We start from the raw sequence: 10,786 nt of genomic DNA on the forward strand, positions 1-10,786 counted from the left end.
CAACTTCCTATGGGTGAATGACATCAGAGATGCCAAATTCAAAGGGCGTGAGCTTTCCGCATTTCTCGGCTGTGTCTCTAAACAGTAACAGAAACAATGACAAATCATACGATGACCGTTCGCATTGACCTTTAGCACCGCCACATTCTGTTATATTCTGGCCCATCAATTTTGTGTGACTTGCCACTATGATATTCTTGGCAGTTGGCACAGCATATAAATTAGGTCCCATGAGACCTTGAGTTTCAACTTCATGAACAAAGTTCAGGTATGCTCTCTTCTAGTGCTACATGTAACTCACGATCTCAACACTTTTCTGCTTTCTTTAGGAAGATTAAAATCATAACACTGAGCCAGCATGGATTTCTTGTGCTCCATTTTACTGATCATCTTGCGCTTACTGAGGTGTATTTATCATTACAAATTTGTTTCGGGATACTCAATAGTTTGCCGGTTGGCTAATGCGCTTGCGGTAGTTGAAGCACGAAAAAGATGCTAAGGGGTCTGTTAGGTGTGGGACAAGCAGAGTTCCTTCATGTTCCATCTTCCATGAATCATGCATGCCGCGTACAACGCCAAATTGCATAGCTTAAAACTCCACGGCACCACCTCTTCTGCAACGACCGAAGCAACCAAGCCAGCTGCAATTTCTGTTTCTAACCGAATTCTATCTGCTGCTGCGTTCTTGTCGAGTCATCTTTTCCCCTTAGTATGTGCACTGCAACTCCGCAGTCTGCAAGTATTTGCCACTTTATTTTAGCTCAAGATTAGTTCATATATATGGTGCTATTTGTTGTCCGATTTCCGCATGCATTTGATTTTCTGTCAAAATCGAGTTACTCAAAGCATTTCTTTCTATGCTCATCAGTTTTTATACTCTGTTGATTTGGTTTGAAGGTGCCAGGTGCTGTTTGGTCAATATGATTGTTGGGGGTGGCTATTTTGAAGGTTCCCATGATCATAATCTCATGCCGGGATCTTTAATAAAACCTGACTTTGCAAATGAGAGGCAGAGGAGGGAATGGATGAATGTAGCGTTCTGGGCTTTAAGAATCCTCCTCCCCGATCCCAAGGTTTGTCTTGTTCATCATTTTGCAAATTTAGGTGATTTAATGACTTTCATATGTACTTCAAAACTGCGACACTTATTTTGGATCGGATGGAGTACATAATACTCAACTACTAGAAGATAATATAATTTCTGTATAATTTCACCCATTCTTCTGGATGCCATCTTCAGAATACTATGCAGTTTTCACTGTCTTCTTAATTAATGAAAATGGCAATTCTTTTGCCTCGTTTCCAAATAAGAAAAATAATATTGCAGCCTAATAGACCCATGTTTTGTATTAGATCAACAAAAACCCCTTTTCAAAACTGTCTTTTATGTAAAGTAGGTTCAAGAAACATGAGTTAAATAATATGCTTCTGCTGGCCTTTTGTAAGAATACTCTCGTTCGATCTCTGTTTACATTCGGTCTGATACCAACATCCTGTTAAAAGTATTTGCCATGAAGTAGATCGTCACTCTGCTGGTGCTATACTATTTAACCCATATATCCTGATTGAGTATGTCAGTTAACCTCTATTTAATCATGGAGAGCAATAAAAAAAATTGATATATCAATATTATTTTGATTTTTAGTGACTTATTTACTTTGATTTTTTCATAAGATAATGTCATCATCTTCATTGCATTACTCTTCAAAAACAGTACCCACATCTCTAGTGATGTAATCTTAACCAATTAGATAGGACTTTCTGATTTACTCAAAGGAAAACTAAACAGCATGACAGAACAATGAAAATCTTCCTTGTACTCCCTCCATTTTATGGGGTGCTCATATAAGTTCATATAAGTTCGATATGGCATTAATGCGCTACAGAACTTTTTACTAGGACGACAGGGTCTCAAATGTAGAGGATGCCATTGAATACATACATGAGCTGAACCGGACAGTGAAGGAACTGAAGATCCTAGTAGAACAGAAGAGGCATGGGACTAATAGGAAAAAGATGATAAAGATGGACGAAGAGGCAGCTTCCGATGGCGAAAACTCATCGACGATGCCAGTGAGGGATGAGCAAGACAATGAGCTCGATTGGGCCATAAGGAGCTCCTGGGTGCAGAGGAGGTCCCAGGAATGCCGTGTTGATGTCCACATAGTGGAAAATGCAGTAAACGTCCAGCTCACTGAATGGAAGAACGCCAACTCCCTGCCTCATGCCGCGAAGGTTCTCGACGAGTTCCATCTTGAGATCATCAGCGTGGTCGGACAGATTGTTGGCGATCACCGCATATTCATCTTCAACACTAAGGTACTGAGAGGATATTCTTTAATTTAAGCAGCATCAGGAACCTCTTTCCTGACATCACCGATTATCATTGACAGTAAATGCTACATGTCCATGTTGACGCAGGTATCTGAAGGCTGCTCGGTGTATGCCCTTGCAGTGGCCGAGAGGCTCTTTCAAGCAGTTGATGCACAGCACCAGGCCCTCAACATACTCGGCCAGGCTCTAGCAACCAAACTGACTATCTGAAGAAGTTCATAGTCTGCAACTGTCTTGGAGTAGCAATTTCATGTCTGTTCTCTCAGTGACAAAAGTTGTTAAATCGGGCTTGATAATCTGGCCATGCGGAAGTCATAAATTGCGTTGGCTGTTCATTTCATCTGTAGTTGGTTTGAAAACATAATAGCAGAACAACATGATTCACTCATGTTTGGATAGTTTACTGTGCTCTTCGTACCTTCGCGGCCGCCGCTGGCTAACCCATTGGATCATCTGACGTGGCAGCTGCTGGTCCTCGCCGCCGCCCTACGGGACGCCGCGGCCTGTGCGAGCAGCACGGGAAGCCACCTCGTCCGGTCGGGTGCAGGGGCTCGGAGCCACCACTACGGCGAGGTCCGCCCCCGCCCCACGGCCAGCTCCCTAGGAGAATCGTCCCGGGCCGGGAGGAAGAAGGCCGACGGATCGGAACAGCACGCGATAAGATATTTTGGTTGTTTTGTCTTCCGCCTGATAATTATCTTCTGTATTCATATTTAAATTTGAAATTTAACGTGTTATGATTTTGGAATGTAACTACGCAGTATGCATTTTTTTGTTTTTTATAGCTTGATAAATCAATATGAACTTGAATGATCGGTCGTGTTTCGACGGAGCTGCGAGCGACGATGACCTCGGCTTCATGTGGGAGGACGAGAGACGCAGGGGTGTGGTTGACCTTTTCTGCAGTGCGACGAAGGGAATACTTCAATCGAAAGGCTATTCATAGGCAGATCGGACGGCAGCCCGTCGACCGGCCAGACTCTGCCGCTGGTCGACCTGCACAGAGTACTACCCATTAATATGTCAATCATTTGCTATCTCCTTTTCAAACAACCCTAATTTGCATACATTGTAGCATATGTTCGTGTTTGCATTTGAATACAATGTGTATGTTTTGTGACCACTATCTCTACTCCTATAAAAGACTCGGTTGGTGATGACGGTGTGTCTGCCATCCGTCGTTTCTGACCATTAAATCTGCATCTAACGGCTGTGAGGAAAGTTGTGGCATTTTTTGCAACAATAGCCCACTTCTCTGATCCAATTTGCTGAAAACCCCTTATTATCTTGAAAGCAACCACATCCCTCCCTTACCTCATCAAAACAGTCTGAGAAATATATTTTGAATGAAACGGAATATATTTTTAGTGGTATATGTATATCAAAATAAGAGTGTTTTCTTTCAAGTTTGTGAACAAGTACTATTTTACCTTGAATCCGTTGCAACGCACGGGCATATTGCTAGTTAGCGAGAAAAACTGGACCCAATGCAGCGGACGCAGCTCCTCTGACATACTATGCACACACTGACGTGTGGAGCCGGACCCACACGTCAGTGGCCCAACGTCAGGGGGCGTACATCAGGGGATCCGACTCCCAATACAGCAAGGCCTAGACATTGTGTGACCGGCCCACAATGTCACATACATTAGTAGTGTATAATGTGGTCTGGTCACATAACATAACCGATATTATACCTTTGTCCTGGTTTATTGGCCCCCTTCGTATTTATGCTAAATTTTGACCATGGATTTAATTAACAAAATATTAATGCATATCATAAAAAATTATACCGTTGGATTTGTATTTGAATATAGTTTTCGATGATATTACTTTTGCTATGTATAACTTACATCTTATTAGTTAAAATCATGGTCAACATATGACCCTAAATACCAGGGGGTGCCCGAAACAACATTTAAACACAAGAAGACTTGTCAGCCTTTTGGGTTAATGATGAAAACAACACGATTATTTAGTCTAAAACACGACTAACAAAAAATTGTCTAGTATTTTTTTCAAGTCACTTTCGATCCATGTATCTCCACTAATCATAATGGTTTATAGGGTTTTGTGGAGAGATACATGGATCCTATGTCTCCACATAATCTTTTGTACACATAGGGTATGATTGTGTTTTTACATCACCAGGTACCTTGCTATAGTTGAGTTGATAGATATAAGTAAAAAAAACTTTAAAAGACAACTAAAAATACTTCAAAAATACTTACATTGTGCCACCTCTTCGTCCATCCTATCTTTTATTCTTGCTGGCGTTTGTCAAAATATCAAATCAGGTAAAAATAAGTTCCAAAAAATATACAAACCTCGAAACATACACCATACACCCTCCCCCAATTAGGATTATGTTTGACACATATAGAAGTGATGGTGCCTTCTGAGAGATGGTTGGCTACTTACAAGAACGAGAGCATATGGCGTCCGCTCGAGTCATTGATAATAATTTCCTTTTCTCTGGTCCAAAGTGCATTTCATTCTAATGAAAGATGAACACTTCTCTTGCGAAAACCAATTCTGGACCTAGGGACGCCAGACATATGTTTTGAAGATCTAAAGAAGATGTTCGTTCCAATGGGACCTGAGATAGAAAAAGCTCAAATGAGACAAACTAACAATTGGAAGGGCACATCTAGTATACAGGCACATCATGGACAAATAATTCGTATATATTAAGCACATTTAACTTAAATCTAGCAGTCATTGGGTAGATATTTCCAGCTTCTTGTTCACTCTCTTCCTCCTTCGCTAGATAGTTCTTCTTCTTCAGTCATCTTATATGTTTGATGTCTATTGCGATGTTCTTATTTCATTTTGTTTTGCTTGTTTCATCTTGTAGTCTTTGTTGATAGTGTGAGTGAAGTATGTACAAGCCATGGAATCTTTTAAAATGGAGTAAGATAGATTAACACGACAATTTCAGAGGTATTCCACTATTCTAATTCTCTATTCATTCTGAAATCTTGTTTCTTGTTTCATTCTACCTATTGTTCAACTCTTTATCTTTCCTATTTTTTGTTCACATTAGTAGATACTAATGCAACTAATGATAATTTCTAATTATGTCTTTATGGATCACATATTTGTTATAACTAACTGGAAGTTTCTGATGTTGATTCTTCAAGTAGAACTAAAACAATGATTCTAAACCTACCAATTATTCTGGTGTTTCTCTCCTATGAGGTTTCGTCTTTTTTAAAACTAACGAAGCGTATTCTCTGAAACCAAACCTTGGGTTCGAAGGTAATGGAAATACTATTCTCAGTCCTTCACCTTAATTTCATTCTAGTTTTGTCTCAAATGAACTTGATTTGTTATTCCCCTTTTCATGTTAGTTGAAGCACACTATATTCATTTCTTATATTGATTTATGTTATAATTCAATTCATGCGGTCATGCCCATTTTATTCAGCATTTTTTTGTCTTCAAGTTGTTATATATACCTATTACTAGATTGACTTGATCAATGTTGTTCATAACTTCAATTTCAGAACGGGTAGGAGGTTCCATAAACACTAGACGAAACCAAGCATATTCCAAACGAGCATATCAAATAACTAGATCATGTGCATGGAAAATTAGAATCGAAGATATTTTCTATTTCAATACCAAATACACACATGTTGTCAACTTATTATCGAACAAGCTTGCATGACACATTTGTCAATGGTTCAATCCATACTCTGAAAGTTTCTATAATTGTGTTTACCTAATAATACACTAGAAAAAACTATTAAGATATTATTTAGATTATACACTTTAGAGATCTCTATTATGATATTTAGGTACACATGAACATATACACATACAAACATATATGTATACATTGTATAATTTATCCAGTTGTATAAAACTAGTTTGAGAAAAAAAATTACTACAACACACTGTACAAATTTACCAGAACCACAATTTTTAGTGATATACATCACAATTATATAATAAAAACAATATAACTAATATTTAAAAACAAAAATTAACTATGAAAACCATGTAATAGTAAATTGCAATTGTTAAGTGTACTATGATTAATATAGGTTTATAAAAATAAAAGTTTAGTATAAAAATCTTTAGTTTAATTAGCCATGAGTGTCGATTTTTTTCGGAATTTGTTAAGTCTCTAAAATGTCTTATATTTATTTACAACGGTAGTACTTCTCAAATGAACCTAATTCATAGAAGCAACAAAAACATTGTCATTCTCAGTTGCAGAAAAGAAGATAAAAATAACAAAATATCTAGCTCGGAATATCTATTGGAATCTCAAATTTTGTGTGAACTGAATTTGGCAATGACTCTTCGAGAAAATAATAAAATATGGGATTTAACTTGCTTGACAGCTATCGCTTTCGCTATCTTGCTTGGATTTAGGGATTAGGAATTTTTATTGGGAAAGAGATTGGATTGGCATTCAAGTAGTAGTAGATCCTATTGGTCCAAAGTAGCCATTATTGTATCAATTGAAGTAGCTATGTTCATGAAATAAGCGCTAAGATTCTAGTTCAAAGATAGGAGCATTAAGCTCTCTAAATCCAGTCAATCCAGTTGGAAGTTTCACTAACTACTAGGGACTAGATAAAAATATTTTCTGCCTAGAGGTATCAGGGCCCTACCCGAGAAAATGGGGGCCCTATGCCAAATCAAAAATTAGGCTCTTGATACAACCATTGGCAATTAAAAAAAGTAAAACAAATATTTAGTACGAAGTGATTCTTATCAAAAGGAAATTCTCAAAACAAAATTATTATAATATATATGTATCTCGTTGGTACGTAGTTGAAGTACATCTAATAAGAAAGCTATTTTCAATACTTGGAATTACTACATTATTTTGCACAAATCATGCCATCCTTCTAGCATTCCTTTGATACAAAATCTTCATGCTATTCCTCGTACACAATGTCATCCCAATATCATTTGATTCTTTTGCTAAAAAACTTATCAAGAGCACCTTTTCGAGATTGACTTATTAGTTCGCTAAAACTAGTGATGTATTAATAATGGAACATAGAAACAAAAGGGGATGAAACAAACTTTGATTTATTTGGGAAGAAGAATTCGCGAGGCAATATGTTTGGTCGTCTGGTTCATGTCTTGCCTGACAAGCACCTCAGGCATGGCCTCCAACTCCATTGGGTGCATCCAGGTCACAACGTGGGTAGCAAGTAGCAACGCAATTGAAATCCGAAGAAGCAGAGAAGACATGAGAAATCAAGAAGAAGACACAGAACAAATGGATGGTGGATTGAGGGTGTAGAGTACGTACCTATACATTCCAAATTTCAACTGTAGGCTTATTTTGGCGAATCTGCAAAGGAATTAATCACTAGAGCAACGACCGAGGAATGGATTTGCACGAATCGTTGGAAGTTAAAGAGAATACAGAGAAAGAAAAGGAGAAGATGAAGGAGGAGGCCTTCGTGACATGGAGTCCTAGGAGTAATTACGGTGCAGGTTCCCAGTTAGTCAAATCCATTGATTAGTCATTACAAGGAGAGTACTAACAAATTGGGGGCCTTGTGCAGCCGAACATGTTGCACAGGTGTATGGTATGGGCCTGAGAGGTATCACAAAATAGCAGTGCTTAAGTACATCTGAACTTTGTGCCTGATTGTTCATATAGATAGTAGTAGTGAAGCACCTTGGAGCTTTTGCCTGAATGCTCATGTACATCAATATCCTCATGTAACTCTCATCCCCTACAAAAGATAAATAGATCAAGGCACTATGATTATAAAGTAGGCTTGGTGATTGGGAATTAGTACAAAAAATGGTCATGTATAACGAATAAAAATAGCAATATAAGCATGTGACATAAGCTCCAACAAATACGCAAATAACCCTCTCTCTTGTGAGATGAATCCTAGATTGCTTGAATGTTCATGTAGACAATTTGTATCATCAGTTTAACATAAAAAAGAGAAATTCTTTGTTATCCGACAGAACAAATGATGTTCTGTCGGATTTACAATTAAATCATGTTCAACACGATGTAAGTGAACCTGAGGACATAACCCACATTCAAATTGTGCTCAACACGATGTAGGTATTAAGGAGTAGCCACACACGAAGAACCCCAACCATGTCAACTAAAGCAAGCATCCAATTACTTTGGTATTATTATTATTATTATTATTATTATTATTATTATCATCATCATTCTTGTTCTATAAATTGTTTACACTTACGATCAATTACAAAACCATATCCATAGCAAATCTGGATGGTTCATGTTGGAAACATCGATCACCTCATGCTTACACTAGACATTATACCTCACCAATTAATGTAGCCCAATGTTTTGAAATATGCCATGTGATTTTGTGTCAACTCACAATCCATCCCAAAATACCAAAATACAACACCTATTACAATAGCAATATGCAAATGTTAATGCTTCCACGGAACAATTTTTTTTAAATCATCATAGGAACAACAATATCACATTGAAGGAAAGCAAGGCAAAGAAAATCGACATTTGGGTGTACATTAACTTCGCGTTGATATGATTTGTCACCATATCTTTGTCTACCACTTCAAAATAATCTGAAAGAGGGAAGTGAATATTAGATTGTGCGCAGGCAAGAAGAAAACTGTGATTTGGAAGATTGTTAGATATATGGGTCTTAATGAGAATGCAAGTTGTAAAAAAGAGGTGCCATCAAAGGAGGACTGGGAGTCGCCGTGGGAATGGGGGAGGAGGAGACGACATGGGAGGGGTAGAGAGGTTCTATGGGAGGTGGAGAAGAAGCACCATGTGAGGGACAGAGAGATGCCATGGGAGGGAGAGGAGAGCAACCACAAGAGGGTGATAGAAGCAACCATGGGAGGGACAAGAAAATAGAGAAGGTGAGATGAGGAAGAGAGCTTGAGGCGATGAGTAAACTCACCTACGTCGCCACCGCCATGGGTTCGTGCTTACAGGGATGTGCGGTTGCTCCCCTTTCTTTCTGTCTTCCTCTCGTTGACTCTAGAAGAACGAAGGAGAGAAAAGATTAGCGGCGGGTAAAGGGCCCCCAACCCATGCTATTTTGATGGCCATCATGTGTAAAATCCATTGGCAATAAAAAGGTAAAAAAACTAGAAAAATCAAAAGCTTCCCGCTTTACTATTGTTAGTATTGGTCCCAAAAACATAGGACCCTATGTGGTTTGATAGCTTGCTGCCATCACCATAGTTTGTTCTAAAAGTTCACAATGATTTCAGAAAGGTCGCAACCATTTGGCCGCAACATTGAATTTCAAGCAATGATGTTCAATCACATGAGACGTCTCTGAAGGTGCTAACCTTGATTGGATTGTGGGGCGGGTAGTACATGTGACAATGGAAGCACAATGTCCATGATAAATTATTTCCCATATTCCACTAAAAGAGATATAGAATCCAGTCTCCCAACAACCGATTGTACTAATGGAAATCATGAGGTAGCGGTAACCATACACCATGATGTGTATATAGACGTATATTGAACTAAAATGGGTTTTGCCTTATTTCTCCAAGAGCATATCCAACGGATTTGATAAGTTTAGTTATATAATGGGAGATGAACAAGATCTCTACGAAAAAATGCTCTCCATTAGATTATCACTAAAATTCATTTTGCTTCCATCTCTCATCCATTGTGCATATATACTCTAAAATATAATTCAAACATGTACAATCATGCACAACACAATTACACAATATTATAAATCCATAATTCTTGATTGTTGAATTTAAATTCAGATTTACTGTAACCATAGTTCAACCTAAATAGTATATTGATACATGCAATTTGCATCACAAATTCAGAAGATAAATTCTTAACTTACATGCTTATTTGATCACCATTGCATCATTTTACCTTGAGTTTGTCTTATAATATAGAGAATTGACAGAAGGATCGTCGAATAGGCCGTCAGAGGGGGCGGGGGTGTTAGAATTGTGTCGAATATTATGTACAAGGTAGGTTACAGTTGGACTCTGAGTAGTATTGTGTTTAGATAGAATATGGAGTCGTGTCCTAATAAGACACTTGTATCCTAGGCCTTTCATATATAGCGGGGGTAGATACACGATGTAACATATGCCAACATAATAGCATTGGAACGCAGGGGAAGCTGGCGGCATGTGTCGGCGTCCAGGGCGACCGGATGCTGTATTGTAGCGGTGTCACGGGGAGGAGCACCCATAGTCAGGCCCCGGGAATGTAGCCATATCGGTGAACCTCGTTAACAAATCTTGGTGTCGTGCCTTGTGTGATTGCTTGGTCCTTGAATGATCGACAATATGCTTCGGATTTATTCTAACAAGTGGTATCAGAGCTAGGTTATTTGAAGCCTGCGGTTTCGTTCGTTTGAAGGCTGAAGCAAGGCATCGTGTTGAATCGTGATTATCAGGGCTTCGCACCCGAGCAAGCTGAGACACGGCGAGGCGATCGTGGAAAGAAGCTAGGGGT

General features: G+C 38.6%; 1 protein-coding gene across 1 annotated transcript; it reads left to right on the forward strand.

Annotated features, from left to right (window-relative positions):
• Window positions 1–282: 282 nt before the first annotated feature.
• Window positions 283–3,073, forward strand: LOC125539606 (transcription factor EAT1-like). The gene is made up of 4 exons (XM_048703099.2): window positions 283–709; window positions 898–1,073; window positions 1,900–2,319; window positions 2,422–3,073. Exons 2-4 carry the CDS (start codon window positions 921–923, stop codon window positions 2,542–2,544), a joined length of 696 nt encoding a protein of 231 aa, XP_048559056.1. The 5' UTR covers window positions 283–709; window positions 898–920; the 3' UTR covers window positions 2,545–3,073.
• Window positions 3,074–10,786: the final 7,713 nt, after the last annotated feature.

Source organism: Triticum urartu, chromosome 2A (genome assembly GCF_056163025.1).
Source record: "Triticum urartu cultivar PI428250 chromosome 2A, HENAU_Tu73, whole genome shotgun sequence".
Taxonomy (NCBI): Eukaryota; Viridiplantae; Streptophyta; class Magnoliopsida; order Poales; family Poaceae; genus Triticum; species Triticum urartu.